This window comes from Perognathus longimembris, chromosome 15 (assembly GCF_023159225.1).
Source record: "Perognathus longimembris pacificus isolate PPM17 chromosome 15, ASM2315922v1, whole genome shotgun sequence".
Taxonomy (NCBI): Eukaryota; Metazoa; Chordata; class Mammalia; order Rodentia; family Heteromyidae; genus Perognathus; species Perognathus longimembris.
This window is the reverse complement of record NC_063175.1, coordinates 9,269,651-9,289,846: the sequence shown is the minus strand read 5'-3', so window position 1 is coordinate 9,289,846 and position 20,196 is coordinate 9,269,651. Positions and strand designations below refer to the sequence as shown.

At 37.3% G+C, this 20,196-nt stretch overlaps 1 protein-coding gene across 5 annotated transcripts in view; it reads left to right on the top strand.

Annotated features, from left to right (window-relative positions):
• Cep192 (centrosomal protein 192) overlaps nt 1-20,196 on the top strand; it is a 107,888-nt gene that overhangs the window by 17,950 nt on the left and 69,742 nt on the right. For all 5 annotated transcript variants that reach the window (XM_048363095.1, XM_048363093.1, XM_048363097.1 and 2 more), the window contains 11 exons: nt 195-343; nt 1,193-1,325; nt 2,390-2,517; nt 4,834-4,981; nt 6,410-6,553; nt 9,337-9,401; nt 11,592-11,801; nt 14,889-15,015; nt 16,702-16,832; nt 18,821-19,654; nt 19,746-19,867. In XM_048363095.1, the coding sequence (XP_048219052.1) occupies nt 195-343; nt 1,193-1,325; nt 2,390-2,517; nt 4,834-4,981; nt 6,410-6,553; nt 9,337-9,401; nt 11,592-11,801; nt 14,889-15,015; nt 16,702-16,832; nt 18,821-19,654; nt 19,746-19,867 (2,191 nt within the window). The remainder of the gene's footprint in view (nt 1-194; nt 344-1,192; nt 1,326-2,389; nt 2,518-4,833; nt 4,982-6,409; nt 6,554-9,336; nt 9,402-11,591; nt 11,802-14,888; nt 15,016-16,701; nt 16,833-18,820; nt 19,655-19,745; nt 19,868-20,196) is intronic.

The window sequence follows — 20,196 nt, the reverse complement described above, 5'->3', positions numbered from 1 at the left end:
GTCCTATTCTCTCAGTGGTTAATAATTACACGAATATGCTATACTTTTAGCTACTTAAAATTATAATAGTTTGCTCATCTCAAATGTAACAATGAACTCAGTGTCCATTGACGTGTTATGTTTTGACAAAAAAGTTATGTGTAGTTAGTTCCTACTTTAAAACCTATTCTCTTTTTCCTACATTTTACTAATAGATGATGATATTAATGATGAAGAGTTTTATGATGAACATTTGCAAGCTTACTTTGAACAACTAGCAATACCAGGAATAATATATGAAGACCTAGAAGGACAAGAATCTCCAGAAGAATATTTTAAATTACCCCAAAGTGATGCTAGTCAGGTATGCTGATTGAATCCTAATTCAGTCACAATCTTATGATTCTTAGAATTTTTCAGAAATTTGGCATTAAAAATTAGGATTTTCACATTATATGTAACAAATTAAATAGTTTGATTTTCTTTGCTTCTTTGATGAGAAATGTATATTTTTCAGGCCCCCCCCTTTACAAAACATGAAAAATAGGCCTGGATCTGGTGGTCTGTCCTTGTAATTCCAGAACTAGGGAGACTGAGGAAGGAGTATTTTGAATTTGAGGCTAGCCTGGACTATGTAGCAAGACTCTTGTCTCAGAACAAAAAAGAATGAAAAAACTTACAGTGGGAATCACCACACCCTTTGTCTATATAAACCAATTGTTAATATCACCTTTTCATTTTCTTTTTTTTTTGGCCAGTCCTGGGCCTTGGACTCAGGGCCTGAGCACTGTCCCTGGCTTCTTCCCGCTCAAGGCTAGCACTCTGCCACTTGAGCCACAGCGCCACTTCTGGCCGTTTTCTGTATATGTGGTGCTGGGGAATCGAACCTAGGGCCTCGTGTATCCGAGGCAGGCACTCTTGCCACTAGGCTATATCCCCAGCCCCCACCTTTTCATTTTCTTTCTCCCTCCATAGTAGTTTCTTCCCTGAATCTGAATCTGAAAGCAAGCTCTCTGAAGCTCTCTTGGAAACTAGTGAAGTTCTCTTGAAAACTAGTGTTACACTAGCAGTTGAAATGATGATTTTTCTAAATCCTTAGCATTTGTTAACTGTATTCCTCAATATAATAGACATTCTCTGCTTTCCACATTTGTTCCTCAAAATGTTTTATTTGAAAAGATTAATACAGCTAAGATAGATACTCTTTCAACAGGCAAATGAAAACAGTAGCTTAAACTCTAAGTCAGAATGTAACAGTTCTCACCATGGTTCAGACTCTTCAAGAAATTCTGAAACAATTTACAAAGAGTCTGAGGAAGCCCACACTGTTTGTCTACCTGGGACCAGTAAGTGTTGAAATTTGATTCCATTTTTCTTAAATTGTGTGCTTGACTTGATCTTTTTTCCTTTAAATTATTTCTTTGTTGTGATTTATCATATATTAACTATTCTGTCTCTTCAAATCTTCAGTCTAAAATTTTTCAAAAGAACTTTTAATAAGACCTGGATAAGAAATTATTTACTTCCTTGGTTTAAATGTGCTTCCAAGTGATTTTTGTTTTACATATTATTGTAAATTAGTTTTCTTTGGGGCATGAGTTTGAATTCTGGGCCTCACACTTGCTCGGTTTGCTTGCTTGCTTGCTTGAACTTCCCTCAGCCATGTTTTTTGCTGGTTAATTTGGAGATGGAGTCTTACAGATTTTTCTGCCTGGGCTGGCTTCCAAATGTGATCCAAATGTGATAACAACCTGAGTAGCTAGGATTATAAGTATGAGCTATCAGTACACTACTTGTTTTCTTAATTTTGGTGTAATAGCTTGTTAAAGAGGCACTAAAAATAATTATATTAATATCTAAGTTAAATTGGTAGTGTTGAAGTATAATACCACCTGGGTGCCAGTGGCTCATGCTTGTATTCCTTGTACTCAAGAGTCTGAAGATCTCAGGATCACAGTTCAAAGCCAGTTCAGAAATGAAAGTTGGTGAGACTCTTATCTCCAATTAAGCACCAAAAAAGCTGGAAGTAGAGCTGTGGCTCAAGTAGTAGAGTACTAACCTTGAGTAAGAAAGCTCAGGGATAACACTCAGGTCCTGAGTTAAAGCCCCAGAGTTGGCACAAAAACAAATAAATGAAAAAGAGGTATAATACTAATCTTGGAGTTACTATTTGGACTGATTGTATTTTTTTTTGAGACACTTAAGAATTGATAACCTAATTTTCTTTATGGTAGCACATTTGTCATGTTTATTATTGCTTACTGATGCTCATTCTCTCCTGTTTGCAATTTGCTATTTTTCTCATATCAATGCTAAATATTAGGTTTACTGTAATAATTGGACTAATAAGCAGTTATTAGATTACTCAAACATTGACATTGTTCTATTAACTATTTCCTTTATTTTTCAGGTAATTCTATAGGTACTGTTGATAGTAGATCGCAGGAAGATGGTGTATTGTCATTTTACCCTAGTAACTGGTGGATTGAGAATGAAAGGGCTGGAAGTTTGAAGGGTATTTTTCCAGATCAGAGCAGAGTAAGTTATATGCATTTTCTTAAACATTTTATGAAAAGGAATAAGAAATCTTTTGTGTTTGCATAATATCACTTTTTCTTTCAAAGAAATAACTTGTTGACTTTTGAAAAATATAGGAAAGGACTTTCCTGCCTGGGCTTGGCTTTGATCCACGATCCTCAGATCTTAGCTTCCTGAATAGCTAAAATTACAGGTGTGAGCCACCAGTGCCTAGCTGCCCTCACTTCTGAAGGATAGTTTTGCCATTGTATCCTAGTTTTTATTTGTTTGTTGTACTAGTATACTGAGGCTTGAGCTTAGAGCCTCCTGCTCTTGCTTGGTTGTCTTGTTCAGGGCTGAGGCTCTACTGTGTAAGCCTTCTTCCAATCTAGTTTTTTGTTGATTATTTTGGAGAAACTTTTCTTCCCAACTGGTTTCAAAATCAATCCTCTAAGTGTCAGCTACTTGACTTGCTAGGATTATAGGTGTGAACCACCAGCACCTGCCTCAGTGTGCTTAGTGTTTCATAAAAGAAGTTTATAGTGAAAAGCAATTTTTTGGCTCATGATTAGGAGGGAGGAAGTGAAGGTTAATATCACCTGTGAAGGCTACCTTATTGCCACCATATGTGCAATCAATGTCAAAAACTTCCTTTTTATCTCACTGAACTTTCTACCATTTGACCAATTTTTTCCCATTCCCTCATCTTTTCACTATCTCTGAAGACTGTTGTATTGTTGAAATCATTGGGTGTGTAGCCTTTACAGCATGAATTCTTTCACTTAATCATGTGTTTAGAACTCCTTATCTTTTCTTTTTCTTTTTGTATTTTATTCTCTTTATTTTCAGTCTTGTTTTTCATAGATTCTCCCCCCCCCCCCTTATTGTCAAAATGAAGTACAGAGGGGTTATAGTTTCATATGTAAGGCAGTGAGTACATTTCTTGTTCAACTTGTTTTCTCCTCCCTCATTTCCCCCCCCACCTCCCCCTCCCCCTTTTCCTCTCCCCTGGATGAGTTGTACAGTTAGTTTACACCAAATGCTTTTGTAAGTATTGCTTTTTGTTTGTCTTTTTATCCTTTGTCTCTCGATTTTGATATTCCCTTTCCCTTCCCTGGTTCGAATACATGTATATACAGTATACAGGGTACTCAGATGAGATACAGTGATAGCCGGGGTACAACCACAAGAAGGGAACACAAGAGAAAAAAAAAAGCTACGGTTTCACATGGCATGTTGAAAATAATTACAACAATGATATAACACTTGTTTCCATAACATGGAGCTCATTTCACTTAGCATCATCTTATGTGTTCATAGTTTTAGCATATCTAGACAAGGAAATGCAACAATTTATTCACCAATTGAAGACTTCTAAATTTTGGCAATTCTGCATAGCACTGCTATGTAACCTTACGTTTTCAGCTCCTTTAGTTAATGCAATGAATGCATTTGTGATATAATTGTTAGTGGGATCCTCAAAAGCAATCTTTCCCGAATGGTACTAGTGATTGCACCCACCCAGGGCCTCATTCTTGCTAGACAAGCACTCTACAACTTGACCTATTCCTCCTGCCTTTTGCTTTGTGTGTGTGTGGGGGGCGGGGGTTGTTTTTTTGTTGTTTTTTTTTTGCCAGTCCTGGGGCTTGAACTCAGGGCTTGAGCACTGTCCCTGGCTTCTTTTTGCTCAAGGCTAGCACTCTATCACTTGAGCCCACAGTGCCACTTTTGGCCTTTTCTATATTTGTGGTGCTGAGGAATTGAACCCAAGGCTTCATGTATATGAGGCAAGCATTCTACCACTAGGCCCTATTCCCAACCCCTTTGCCTTGTTTTTATAATAAGATCCCCTAATTTGACTAGGCTAACCTCAAATTCACAGTCTTTTCCCCTCTCCCCCTTACATAGCTGGTATTACAATAATGTGCCATTATTCTTGGTTAAAAGAAAAACAAAACTTTTAATATATGTGTGTTCAGTGGCTTTTTTTCATATTAGTTTTGGAGCAGATCTTACTAATGAGCTTAATACTTGTGTAGAAACTTTTATTAGAAATTATAAAAAGTTAAATTCACAGTTATATCATCTTAATGGATAAGAGGAATCTAATTCTAGTTTTTAAGTCTGTTGACGTGTGTTTGCTGGATCCACATTTTCAAAGCTGTATTTTGGTAAGTTGTGTGACACTAATTTATACATAGTCTAGAATATAGTGAATACTATAGAGTCTGCAACTTAGTATCACCAATATTTTTATCAATTATGTCATTTTTCTCAAAAGTTTAAAATGAACAGTGAAAAATAAAACTTAGGTTGCTCTGTTACCTATTTTTAAAGGAAAGGATAAGAGAAAACATTCCGGAGAAGACTCTAACTGCTACCAGTGAGAAACTTAACTCAATTTATTTTCATACTGCAAATGTTGAACGAAGTGATTTTGAATGCACTGATTCCATAAAAGATGGGGAAGAGTCTCATCATCAAAGTAAGCATTTGATGTCAGATTTAGAAAGAGTTTTGCATATGGATAGATGCTCAGACACTGAGACTCCTCCAATTTCAATTAAAAGAGATGTGGGCACTGAGTGTTTGATGCCCACAGATGATGACATAATCAACTCCACTAATAATCTTTGGTCATCAAATAGTGGAATGATAACCTGTGAATGTCATGAGTCAATTGAAAAGAGTAAGTGGATTATTTTCTCATTAAATAGAAATAAAGAAATACATAACATGGTTACACACTTTGAAAAGCATGTTTTCACTTGGAGCTTGCCAGTATTCATATTGAAATACTTTATGTTTTATGGGTTTTAAAGATTTTTAAGTATATGATGTATTGTTAATAGAGGAATTGTGCTCAGAAATAGTGCCTTTAAGCATAGATCTAGTCTAAGTGTATCATTTCTGTTTTTTTGTGGTGTTTTTTTTTTTTTGCAATATTGGAGATTGAACTCAGGGCCTCCCAATTGGTAACTAGGCACTATACAGCTTGAGCCACCCCTCCAGCAAAGTTTTTTTTTTTCCTCTTTGTGTACTTTTCATTTTTTTTTTCTCATTTTCTTTCTTTTCTTTTTTTTGCCAGTCCTGAGGCTTGAACTCAGGGCCTGAGCACTGCCCCTGGCTTCTTTTTTCTTTTTTTTGTTCAATGCTAGCACTCTACCACTTGAGCCACAGTACCCCTTCTAGCTTTTTCTATATTTGTGGTGCTGAGGAATTGAACCCAAGGTTTCATTTATGTGAAGCAAGCACTCTACCATTAGGCCATATTCCCAGCCCCCTTTTTTCTCATTTTCTACTACAGACTTTTGTAGGCTGGCTTGTTGTAGTCACAGACGTACTTTTTTGGCTGGGAGAGATGGATTTCTCTCTCTCTCTCTCTCTCTCTCTCTTTCTCTCTGTGTGTGTGTGTGTGTGTGTGTGTGTGTGTGTGTGTGTGTGTGTGTGTGTGTGTGTGTGTCTGTCCTAGGGCTTGAAGTTAGGGCCTATATAGGGGCGATGGATTTTTTTCTTTTTCCGTGTGTGTGTGTGTGTGTGTGTGTGTGTGTGTGTGTGTGTGTACGTGTACGAGGGCTTGAAGTCGGGGCCTGGATATGGTCCCTTGGGTTTTTTGCTGAAGACTAGAGCCCTGCATCTTGAGCCACAGCTCCACTTCTGGCTTCTTATAAGAGTCTCATGAACTTTTCTACCTGGACTAGCTTTGAGCCATTATCTTCACGTCTTAGTCTCTTAAGTAGTTAGGATTACAGGCATGAGCCACAGCAGGTAGCAGTTTTCCCCTTTTTCTGTCTTGTTTTGGAGAGTCTTAAGTACTATTGATATTGAAGTAGCCACAAAAAATGTATTTAAAGGTGTATAACTTTAATTACTACATGTGCCATTGGGTATTTTTGGAATTTTAATTTTTTAGGGAGAGATCTTTCACCGAATGTGGTCTATCAAAATGAAGAGGGCAAATGGGTCACTGACCTTGCCTATTATGCATCTTTTGATAACAAACAAGATTTACACATGTCTCCAAATGATGAAATAAATGAAGATTTCAGGTCTGGATGTAAGTATTTAGATAATCACTTTATTTGTGTGTGTGTGTGTGCATGCGCGCGTGTGTGTGCAAGTGTGCGCCACAATCAGGGTTTGAACTCAGAGCCTTATGCTCTAGCTCAGCTTTTTCCCTCATGTCTCACATGATTTTATTTTTTCTATTACTTTTTTTCTATCATTTTCTTTATTATTGCTCCAGAATGGACGGACTTTGGTAACTTCAGTTACCAAAATATTTCTTAGGCTCAGAAGAGAATTTTAAAATTGGCCAAGGAAAGCTTTTAAAGTCCTTTACAATCCTGTAAGAATATGGGTCTTAGAAGAAATCAAAGGAATGCTGTTGTGACTTACTCTCTTTGTTTCAGGAAATGATCATGACTGACAGACGCAAGCCTTTTTTCCTATATGAGTTAGTGAATAGCTTTCAGAATATGATTATTTTGTAGGAAGAATTTGATGTGTCTGAACAATACAGACAGAACATCATAACACATAATCTCAGAAAGATAGAAATCTCAGAACATCATTATAAACAATGAAACTAGGACAATGCTGGGTGCCAATGTCTCACACTTGTAATCCTAGCTACTGAGGAGTCTGATATCTAAGGATTGTGGTTTAAAGCCAGCCAGAAAAGTCCACAAGATTCTATCTCCAAAATAAGTTGCAAAAAGTAGGGCTAGAGGTATGGTTCAAATGATAGAGTACCAGCTGCGCAAGCATGATACTCCTGAGTTCAAAACACAGAGCCAGCAATAAATGAATGAATGAATAGATAAATAAATAAATAAAATATCTTCCCATTGTATTGAAGAAAAGCTACAAGCATTTTTTTCTAAACTTAGGAGCAGCCTGCTTTCTTCACTTTCATTCAATATAAAGTGCTTGAAATTTTAGCCAGAGCTATAAGGCAAGAAATTAAAGGAATACAAATAGTAAAGGAAGATATCACATTATTCCTACTTAAAAGACCTAAAATACTCCACCAAAAAACTCTTAGATGTAATAAAATACATTGCACAAAGATGCAGGATATAAAATCAATACACCAAAATCATTAGCTTTACTATGTACCAATAATGAGAAATTGGGAACTATTCATAATAGCCTCAGAAGAAATTAAGTACTTAGGAATAAATAAGCCTGACCTGGGAGGAGGAAGATCCTTACAATGAAAGCTATAAAATATTGAATAAAAGAAATTAAGAAGGCGCTGGGATCTGATTGCTCAAGCCTGTAATCCTAGCTATGAGGCCTGAGGATTGTGGTTCAAAGCCAGACAAGGCAGGAAAGCCCATGAGACTCTCCTCTCCAATAAACTACTCAGGAAAAGCCAGAGGTGGCACTGTGGCTCAAATGGTAGAGCAAGAGCCTTGAACCAAAAGAAGCTCAGGGATGGTTCCCAAGCCTATGACTCAAGTCCCAGGACAAGCAGGAAAAAAGAGAGAAAGGGAAAAATAAGACATTAGAAGATGGAAAGACATCTCATGTTCATCAGTCAGCTGAATTTAATTTATGAGAGTGACTATATTACCAGAAGTGAACTATAGATTCAATGTAATCCCCATCAAAATTCTAGTGATATTATTCACCAAAATAGGAAACATCCTAAAATTTACATCAAAGCACAAAAGATCACAAATAACCAAAAAAAATCCTGAGCAAAAAGAGCAATGCTGGAGTTATCCCAATCCTTGACTTCAAGCTATACTCCAGAGCTATAATAAAAACAGCACAGTGTTCATACCAAAACACTTAGTTCAGTGTGATAGAAAGACTCATAGAAGAGCCAGTGGAGCTACAACCAACCACCTGATATTCAACAAGGCTCTAAAACAAGGCTTCTTAAACTTGTAAAACAGGGTATCCACACAAAAGAAGACTGGAACTAAACCCCTGCATTTCACACTGTTCAAAAGTAAATGTAAAACATTAACTACTTTTGGCAGTTTATTGGAGATACAAGTCTTGTGGACTTTACTCCCTGGGGGCTGGCTTCAAATTGTGATCCTCAGATCTCAGTCTCCTGAGTAGCTAGATTACAGGTGTGAGCTACTTGGTGCCCAGCTGGTTAAGTGGACTCCTTAAAAAAAACACAACACTTTAGTTGTAAAACCTTTTGGCAAATCATGGTATAGTAGCATGTTTATTAGCAAAAATTTGACAATTTCAGACAATCATAGAATGTATTCTCTTTTAATTTTTTTAGGGTGAAGCATTTTTATTTATTTTAATAATTTTCTTTATACAAAGTAGTTGCCATTCAACAAAGCAGTTTATGAATACTGTTCCTCTTGATCAGTGTTACCCCTTTCATTATTCTTCCTTTTCCTTCCCAACCCAAACCTTCCCCTCAGTTTTCTTCATTTTGTAGGATATGCATTGCATGTTATGATTGTGTTATCTTCCCTTCCTCTCTGCACTTGATAGACATTTTTGCAAGTACATAAGCCATGTAGATGGAAGTTTCATGCACTTTGAGAAATTGTTTTCCATGGTATTTTGTTGTCCTGATTTGTATTTCTTTTTTTTTTTTTTGCCAGTCCTGGGCCTTGGACTCAGGGCCTGAGCACTGTCCCTGGCTTCTTCCCGCTCAAGGCTAGCACTCTGCCACTTGAGCCACAGCGCCGCTTCTGGCCGTTTTTCTGTATATGTGGTGCTGGGGAATCGAACCTAGGGCCTCGTGTATCCGAGGCAGGCACTCTTGCCACTAGGCCATATCCCCAGCCCCCTGATTTGTATTTCTGTGTTTGCATAGTGTGATATGTAAACTTAACCCTTATTTCTTTTAAGCTGAAGCATTGGATTTGATTGCAAGAGATGAAGAAGAGTTTAATAAAGAGCATCAGTTTGTACAGGTTTGTAATATTTGCTCTAAAATTCAAAAGCTTTTGTTTATTGATTTAAGTTAAATATAGGCAGAATGTTTAGTTCCTTCAAAGTAGTAAATTATCTGATTTTGGTTTTTTAAAAAATAATTACTCATTTATTTATTTATTTAGTCAGTCCTGGGGCTTGGACTAAAGGCTTGAGCACTGTCCCTGACTTCTTTTTGCTCAAGGCTAGCACTCTACCACTTGAGCCACAGTGCCACTTCTGACCGTTTTCTGTATATGTAGTGCTGGGGAATTGAACCCAGGGCTTCATGTATACGAGGCAAGCACTCTTGCCACTAGGCCATATTCCCAGCCCCCAATTACTTATTTATTGTCAAAGTGATGTATAGAGGGGTTATAGCTTCATGCGTAAGACCATGGGTACATTTCTTGTGCTATTTGTTAAGAGAACTTATCTCTTTATTGTGTCTTGAGGCTTGAACTTAGGCCTGGGTGCTGTCCTTGACCCTTTTACTCAAGGCTAGTGCTTTATCTAGTACTTGAGCCATAGCTCCACTTTTGGCCTTTTGATAGTTAATTAGAGATGAGAGTCTGATGGACTTTGCTGCCCAGTCTGGCTTTGAACAATCATCCTCAGATCTCAGCTTCCTGAGTAACTAATATTACAGGAGTGAAGCTACTGTGCCCCTCTGTAGTTAAGACAGCTTTTGCTTTATTCTTCTACATTATTGAAGAATACTTACATACCAAGAAGTTGGGTACTTCTTTTTTTTTTATCTTTTTTAAAGTTTTTATTATAAAACTGATGTACAGAGAGGTTACAGTTTCACACGTTAGGCATTGGTTACATTTCTTGTACTGTTTGTTACCTTGACCCTCATACCCCCCTCCCCCCCCTCCCCCTGTCCCCCCCTAGTTGGGTACTTCTTTGGAGATAGTGTCTTGATTTTTACCTGGGCTCATTCAGTACCATGAACTCTTTTTTGGTAGTCATAAATAAAACTTTATTCTTTCATTTCATTTACAAGCTATCAATTATGTATCATACACAGTGTTGAACACTTAAATGGCTTAGTCATGGAAATATCCAGACTGTATGGAAAGCTGTTGATAAAAGATGAAAGTGAAGTAATACTGTAATGGAAGGGTGGCAAAAGCAATTTTACCATAATGAAAGCAATTGGGTTGCCATTGTTCATCATGTCTGTTAAAACAAAGTCTGAGTGCCATGCAATTCTCAGCTTTATTGTATATAGTCTGGCTAAAGTCTGTATAGACATTTTATCTTTTGCAGTTATTAAAATAAAAAAGTTAAAAACTATAGCAGCAACAAGCAAACACTGTGACAGCAAGGCAAGGGTTAAGAACCAAAAAAAAAGTTTATACAGTGTGTTTAGGGAGAGTGCGATATTTATCTTCCATCAGCAGGCGTTTGACTGAGTGACAACATGATTCGGGCAAATCGCTCACAGAGTTCATTTACATTTCTTTTTTTTTTTTTCCCCCAGTCCTGGTCCTTGGACTCAGGGCCTGAGCACTGTCCCTGGCTTCTTTTTGCTCAAGGCTGGCACTCTGCTGCTTGGGCCACAGCGCCACTTCTGGCCATTTTCTATATATGTGGTGCTCGGGAATCGAACCCAGGGCTTCATGTATACGAGGTGAACACTTTACCACTAGGCCATATTCCCAGCCCATCATTTACACTTCTTAATGTGGCTGGGATGACATATATTCACCACTGCTCCAGCTATTTGTTAAGATGAATTCTTACAAACTTTTTGCCTGAGCTGGCCTTGAAATACAATCTTCCTGATCTTCACTTCCTTAGTAGCTAGGATTACAGGTGTGAGACACCAGCATTTGGATAAGATATATATTTGATTTGCTTTAAATTGCCTTAAAAGCACTTATAGCTATTTCTGTAGTCTTTAAAAAGTATTTTTAAAAGAAGTAATCCTGTCTGATTTTAGTGGAGATGTAAGCTTTCTAAAGATTATACGGTGTATATGTTAAAAGTACACTTATTGTAATGTAAGTATTCAATATGAGTTTTTTTAATGCTTATTCTGAATTTGTCCAAATGTTTGGATCAATGCTTTAAAAATGTGAAAATCAAAATTTAATTAATTTGAAAGTTTTTACTTTCTCATATTAGGAGACTCAGGAGACAACTTGATAGGGTAAAAACATTTTTTTTTTCTTTCTTCTTAGGCAGAAAACATAGATGTTCAGAACATTTCAGCTACATTTGGGGATTCATCCTGGGTAGCTACAATGAATTATAATCTGTTGAAGAAACCACATAACACATCAGAATTTGACAAAGATGGTGCCAGTTATGCATGTCTGTCATTAGGAGAGTTCTTTGCTGAAAGATCTGAAGCTCTTGGTTGCCTTGGTGGTGGTAATAGTGAGAAAAGAGTAAGTATGGAATTTGCTGGAATTGATGACAATTACTGGTATCTTAAGATCATTGTGTATTGCTGTAATAAAATACAAGATTAAGTTATAAAGAAAAGTTTGTTTTCCTCATAGCTCTGGAGGTGTCAAGTACAGGACGAGGTGATCCCATCTCATCAGTTTCTGTTGAGGGCCTGTGCTGTAATGTGCTCTAATGTAGTTGCTGTGATTGGAGAAGTAGGTGCAAGTAGTAGGGGCATAAGAGTGAGATAGAAAGAAAGAGAAAGCCAACAGAGCCAAACTAACTCTTGCTACAACTAATCCACTCTTTAGAACTACATTAATCCCTTCAAGTGGTCCATGCCTTATAACCCAAAAGCCTCTGAAAGGCTTCTCTGCCTTTTGATACTGTTAAGGTTAGGGACCAGATCTCAGCATGAGTTTTGGTGGGAACAAAACATATTCAAGCAATTTAAATGTCCAAAAATAGGAGCCGACTGGAACTATATTAGGTACCATTTAGGTAAGTGATAACATAGGAAAGTACTTATACCATAGGATTTGTGTGATAGCCCTAACAAAGCATTTATTTTTTTTCTATTTTTATTAAAGTTATTTATTTTACATGGCACAGAGGAATTGAACCCAGGGCCTCATGCATGCTAGGCAAGCACTCTACCACTAAGCCACATGCCCACCACCACCACCACCACCCCTGCCACTAACAAAACATTTAAAACTACACATATAAGATGTCATAATTATATGAAAAAAGTGAATTGGATGAGGCCAATGAAAATAATAATAAAATGTTAGCAATGAAAAAAAAAACATATTCAAACCATAATATCAGAATTTGTATTTTGAATGCTTTGATGGTATACCCACAGCATAGTAATTGTAGGGAGGGAATAGGGTAGTACTTAAAAGCTTAAATTTTTATGGTTATCAGATCCGATTCAGGTTCTAAGTCTTTTTAACTTGTTCTATAATTTTGAATAACTTATTTAACTTTAGTTCTATAATTTTGAAAAATTTATGTAACTATCTGGGCTTTATTTTTCCCCTTTTTAAAATGGGATGTTGTTTCAGATGATGTTTTAACAATTAACTGTGATGATACATTTAGCACTTAACATGTTGAAAGAATTGTTGCTATTGCATGATTGGTTGGTGGGAAGAATTCTAAAATTCATTTTTTCCTACCTGAAAAGATGTTTTGAAATGCAGGAGTATTTTGATTTAATAAAATTTAATACATAGAAAAGTTATTCATAATAGTGATAACTACTTCACAGAATAAATGAGAAGACACTTTAATTATGCAGTTGAATGATGTCTGAGGGCTAGGATGTATCTTAGGGTGGGGAAAAGTAAAGTATAGAGGAGGAATAAAAGCAGGCATACGCTTAAAAGGGAAGAGAGGTGGCATAGACAGGCTTATGATGATGAAAAGTAGGATTCAAGATTTATCCTGAAGGTGTCAGAGGATTTGCTGATAAATTCTTTATAGGAAATTTGGGATTTTGGACAGAGTGTTTCTTAAAGTTGAATTCACTAAGAATAGCTGTTTGTTTACGGTTACTATGACAAAAAATGGCCAAGATCAACTTGAAAGGAAGGAGGGTTAATTTTGGCTCATGGTTTCAGAGGTACCAGTCTGGAGGCTTAGGCCTATTGCTTTGGGCAACATTACTGTGACAACACAGTAATATGTACTTCATGGCAGCAGCACATGGCAAAAACCTTCAGACAGCCAGGAAGCAACACATGGGGAAGGGGCCAGAGTCCCAGTGACTTAACTTCCTTCCATCTGGCCCCACTTCTGCCCCAGTTCTACCACCTCCCAATAAATAGTACCATAGATTGGGAAGTTCATGTATCCTTAATGCTCCAGATCCTTACTATGGCAGTGTATAAGAATTTCAAAGTAATAGATACAGTATTAGAAATCACAGCTAATATAACTTGAATTTGAGACTGTAAAAAATACTTCAGAGGTAGAATGTTCTGTCTAGATTGATTTGAGATTCCAAGGGAAGTAACTGAATTCCTTCTCTGTCCTTCCTTTTTTCCCCCTTCTTTTTATTTTGGTCAATACTAGGGCTTGAATTGGGGATTTTGTGTTCTTGCTTGAGACACACTAGCTTGCAAATGGCCTATGTTCTACCAACTCAGCCATGCTTCCAGCCTTGCTTTTTTTCTGGTTAATTAGAGATAGAGTCTCACAGTCTTATCTCCCTTGGTGGCAATGAACTGCAGTTGTCTAGATTTCAGAGTCCTGAGTAGCTTGAATTACAGGTGTAATCCTAGCGACAGGCTTTTTGGTGTTTTTTTGTTTTTGTTTTTTTTTCTTTTAGGGATTACAGTTATATACGTAAGGCAGTGACTACATTTCTTGTCGAACATTATTAGCCCCTTCCTCATTTTTCTGAGTTGTTTTTTTTTTTGGTTCTAGTGTGGGGCTTGAACCCAGGGTCCTGGGTTTTGCCCCTGAATTTTTTTGCTTAAGGCTAATGTTCTACCACTTTAGCCACAGCTTCATTTTTGGCTCTTTTGGTACTTAACTGGAGGAGATAAGAGTGTCATGGAATTTCCTGCGTAGGCTGGTTTTGAACTACCATTCTCAGATCTCACCCTCCTGAGTAGCTATGATTACAGGTTGTGAGCCAAAGGCACTTGGTTTTTTTCTTTTTCTTTTTAGAAGATGTGTTCTTGGTATCTAGTCCAGGCTGACCTCATATGTGATCCTCAGCCTTCTGAGTACACTTGTGTCTGTTTTCTGAGTTTTTGACCAGGGCTGACCTCATATTGCTGTTGTCCTGTCTATACAGCTTTAACTCTCTTAACAGGCATATACCACAATGCCTGGCATTGTATTGTTTTAGTTCAGATTTTTTGATTTAGGCTAACTTGTTTGACAGTTCTAATGATTAAATGATAGCTAGTGTTAGGGAAGGAAAAGGCTGCATTTATTTAAGGCTAAATGGAAAGAACAATCTTGTTGAAGTAATTTTTATTTGTTGCCATTATTAGATAAAATAGTCTGTAATTTCTCTAAGCTTTTGAAAATTAGGAAACATTAATTCATGTTTAATTATTTTGTAGCCATCATTTGGTTATTTTATTAGATCACCAGAGGATAAAGAACCTGTTGCTTTAATACAAAAATCTGATATGTCAAGAGATAATTGGGAGAAAGAAATGACTCATCATAACCAGGATCAATTTTCAGGTAATTAAATGAAAAGTTTTTTAGGATCTTTTTTCAGGGACAGTATTGGGGTTTGAACTCAGGGCCTGAGCTGAATGCTCAGGGCCCTAGCTTAATGCTTTATGACTTGAGCTATTCCATCAGCCTTTTTTGTGTTGATTATTTTTGGCATAGGGTCTCATTATACCTGGGCCACTCTGGTTCCAGATCCTCTTAGTTTTGCTTTCTTACATATTCTGGCTGACAGGTGTATGTACTGTGCCTAGCCATTGGTTGAGAGGTGTTTGAAGTTCATAAACTTTTGCCTTTGCTGGCTTCAAACCATGATGCTTTGATCTTTATCTCTTTAGTAGCTAGGATTACAGGCTTGACCCATTGTGCCCAGCTTTTTTTTTTAAAACGTGTAATTTAATTATTTTTGGATAATGTTTCTTTATGGATCAAAATGTATAGACTGTTTTATGATTTTTCAATACTGGTTTGTAGATTTGATTTTTACATAATTTTACATTTCCTTTTTAATCAAAAGTTGAAGGAAGTCCTTTTGCAGAATAGTAGTGTAAACCACGTGCAGTGATGATCTCAGCTACTCAGGAGGTAGAGGTAGGAGTAGTTCAAGTTCAAGGCCAACCCAGGCAAAATTACTGGGACCTTGTCTCAAAAGCAGAGAGGATAAAAACAAGCCAAAAGGGTTAGAGGTATAGCTCAAGTGGTTGAGCACTTGCCTAACAAGGCTGAGGCCCTGGATTCAATTCTCAGTACTGCAAAACAACAACAAGAAACCACTACCAAAAACAAAACAAAAAGCTCCACTACAGTAAATGTAAAAAAATCAAATGGGCTAGTTAACTGTTAAGTGTTGAGCCACTTCTTGCTAATATAAGTGTCATGTGAAGTTGTGTGAGATGTATTCTATTTCTTAAAGAGGAGATGGGATAAAGAGTCTCTAGGTATGTATAGTTAGTTCATTTTCTACTCTGTGGAAGTATACACTTTTGGAACTGAAGGCATGCTTCAAGTGGTAAGAGTGTCAGCTGTTAATGCAAGAGCTGAGGGGAGAGCACAAGGCCCTGAATTCAAGCTTCAGTACCAGTGTACTTACAAATACAAGTATACACTTTTTAATCTAATGTGAAATTTTGAAACTGAAAAATACTGAATGAGTTAATGAGAATGTTTGCAAGGGGGAGATTAAAATCCACAATATTCCATCAAATTTCTCCTTTGTCCAAGTGGCTTTACACTTAAGCAATCTTAGGAAAACTGATGAGTTTGAGATATAAAGATTCTTCCTTGACAGTTAATTTCATACAACCCCCCCCACATTTATATTTGACCAGGTGAATGTTTATTAGAATTTTTTACATATTCAATATCACTTCGAAAACAGAAACAAATGCAAAATATGTAATATGACTTTGCCCCAATTTCTGATGACCTAAACAAATTCTAACTCTTAATGTTGGACTTATAAGCTTGCACAGAGAATGCTTGAACTGGTTCATCAAAAGTTACATGTGGTGACAGTTAATAATACTGACAACTTTGTGTGTGTGTTTGTGCTCGTGCGGGTGTGTATGTGTACAGGGCCTGGGCCTTGAACTCAGGGCCTACCACCTGTGTCCCACTCCGTTTTGACTATTTATTTCAGATTGTTGCTGAGAGATAGTTCATACTTGTAAGTTGAATGCTACTTTTTTTCTGTAGGAGGTGTAAATGAACCATCCCAAACACAGCTAAGTGAAGGATCAGTCACACTACAGGCAGAAACGCTGGAGAGGACTTCACAAGTGGATGAAAATGATGTGACACTAACTGCCAATGAAGTCAAAACAGAGGTAGTTTGTCTTTCTTTTTTGCCAGTCCTGGGGCTTGGGACTCAGGGCCTGAGCACTGTCCCTGGCTTCTTCTTGCTCAAGGCTAGCACTCTGCCACTTGAGCCACAGCGCCACTTCTGGCCATTTTCTGTATATGTGGTGCTGGGGAATCGAACCCAGGGCCTCATGTATATGAGGCAAGCAGTCTTGCCACTAGGCCATATCCCCAGCCCCTAGTTTGTCTTTCTTAAAGAAAGTCTACGATTATCTTTTTATAGTTCCTGAGTCAGATGCGACAAGATCATTTTTGAAGAATATATGGCATTCCATTCATTTTATTTCCCTTGCTTCAATTTTCTTACAAGTGCCCTTTCAATGAAAAGAAAAACCCATTATCCTAATTTTGATATACACACAGAGGAGTTTATAAAACACAGTTTGTACACCCATGTATACTCCAGGTCAAGAAAGATTACCCAGATACACATACACAGCCCTTCCATGTCTCCTCTTACAGTTGTCCTGTGTCACTTCCAGGATCTCCCAGCAGGAAGGCCATCACCAGAGGCAGCCCTCTATGACTGGGGGAGGGGGGTAAACATTTCTTTCTTTTTTTTTTTTTTTTTGAACTTTTACATGGCATGGCTTTATTAAAAGAGGAGAAATTAGACTGTGTATATATATATCCTATATATACACATACATACATACATACATACATACATATATATCCTATTGGAAAAACTGCTCTCCTTGGGATTTTTCTCTCATACATGGCAATAGTTTGGGTGTGAGCTGTGACCCCAAGGCTCATGTATTGCAGCCATAGCTCTACTTCTGACTCTTCTTGGGTGGTTTATCAAAGTCTCATGGACTTTTCTGCTGGGATTAGCTTTGAACTTTTTTTTTTCAAATTTTTATTATCAAACTGATGTACATAGAGGTTACAGTTTCATACTTTAGGCATTGGATACATTTCTTGTACTGTTTGTTGGGGGAAAACATTTCTAAGAGTTCAGAAGCTATATTTTTTTCGCTCTTAAACTTGATTCCATGACCTCTAATACTGTTAGTTCTAAACACTGCCTGTTTTTGAGTTTTTTTTTTCTTTGCCTATTTTTCTCTTGTACTGTTTTCCCTTACTAATAGCTAGAGCCCTTTTATATAAATATGGCAGATCCCTGTTTGTCATGGTTTTTGACTGGCTTTTCCTCCTGGAGAAATTTAATCTATGTAGTTCAACTCCAACTTCTTGGTTGTAGTAGGATTTTGAATGCAGTGCCTAATGCTTGCTAGGCATGTTCAGTGCCACTGGGCTATGCCTTTAACTCTGATTTTATTGTTTTTGAATAGGATCTTTGAGTTGTGTCTAGACTGGTTTGTACATTAACATTCCTCATTTATGCTTCCCAAGGAGCTATGATGACAGGAATATATGGAGACCAGTAATTTTGCTGGTTGAGATGAGTCTTATGAGCTTTTTGCCTGGACTGGCCTCAAACTGCCATCCCCTGATCTCTGCCTTCTTCCTGAGTAGCTAGAGTTATGTGAATGAGACACTGTGCCCATCTGTTTTTGAATATGCATAAAGAAAAGAAACAAATGGTGTATATTCCTGTTTTGTTTATTCCCACTTCAGCTTTTGCTTGTTACATGAGAAAAAAACATTCATTTTTCTTACTTTTACTATTGTACGAATATATGCAATTTATAGACATTTTCCTGTTGGTAAACAGTTGGGATGCTTGGTATGCTAGAAAATTAGTTTCTAGTTATTGTGTTAACAGTACTCTTATGTGTCTTAATTTATAAATGAGCTTTAGTGTATGTACATATGTTTCTAGGAAAACAGTATTTATACAGTTTGGTGCCATTCATGCTATCAGGCGTTTGCTGGGTCTTGAACATTTCTGTGTGGATAAAATGGGCTTCTTTAAATAACAGGTAAATATATGTACTTATCTGTGGAAGTAGAGTAAGTTTATCTGGTGTAAATTTTCTCACTTTAGGATACTTTCTTGAGTAATACCAAACACGAGGATTGCAATGACTCACTGCATAATGCTGGCGATTCTGTACTTCGGATCAGCACCATTGCCTCTGCCATTGCAGATGTGTCGGTGAGCGCTGATCCTGCCCAGCTGGTTGTCATGATGAAGGCACTTAGAAACAAAACCAGAGACAAGACTTCTCACCAAGATAATTCCCAGAAGGGCCATTCCACAGTTTCTCATCCCTTACCTAATGACCTAGAAAAAAACAATGGACATAGTGTATTTGATGTGGAGAAATACCTTAAGAAAACAGAAGTTAGTAGGTGTGAAGGTGGATTGGAAGAGTCTTCAAGAACTGGCACATCTGATATTTGGAATTTATCTTTACCAAAAGAACAAACTATTCAAGACATCCATATGGTTGATTCAAGTGCTACTAATGTAATTGTAAGGGAACCAAAAGAGAATATAACAGCTATTATTTATGATGAAAATGGAGAACAGAACAATCAGGAGCCACTTGGAACAGAAGAGTCTTCAGGTTCAGTTCTTACAGTTACAAGAGATAATGAAAGGGCAGTAGTTGATACAAAGACATGTTTCATTGATAATAAATTGCCAGATATGCAGAGCAATGAGAAAGAAACCTCAGTTTCTACCCCAACATCCAATAGCTGCTCATCATTCAGGAACCCCAGGATAACATCCCATTGCTTCTTAGAAGAGTATGAAGAAATACGAGAAAATGGAGAAAATCAGAGGCAAAAAGAGTGTGTTAGTGAAGCAAGCAGCAGTGACAAGCATGTGACTTTTGAAGAACAGTGCGTTATCCCTTCTGAAAGTGATGGTAAGTGTCTAAGTGATGGACCACCTTCACAAAACCATGCAGGTTTTTTTTTTTTTCTTTCCTGTTCTTATTGGAAAATGCACTTTTCTTATAGGTTTGAAAAATCCCTCTCTTGAGCATGATGGATCTTGCTTGGAGGAGGACCCAGAGAGCTCCAGGCCTTCCACGTCACCTAGCCATTCTCTTAGTGAAATTTCTGGAACAAGTTTATCAAGGTATATGCTTACCTTGTTTGTTTGTTTTAAATAATGCTCTGTATAGAAAATTAGAAGTATAAATTTCTCCCTTAGATTCCTCTCGAAGGTAAAAAATTAAAAATATTTTGTGAATTTCCCCCCACTTTTCTGTGCAAGCTTTTATACTCTGGTATTTTCACTTATAATCATTCTCTGTCTACAAAAGTAATAATGCTGCCAGGGTTCATGCCTATAATCCTAGCCACTCAGGAGGCTGAGATCTGAGCATACAGTTTGAAGCCAGCCCAGGCAAGTTAGTCTGTGAGACTCACCTCCAATTATCTGCACACCACCCCCCCTCCAAAAAA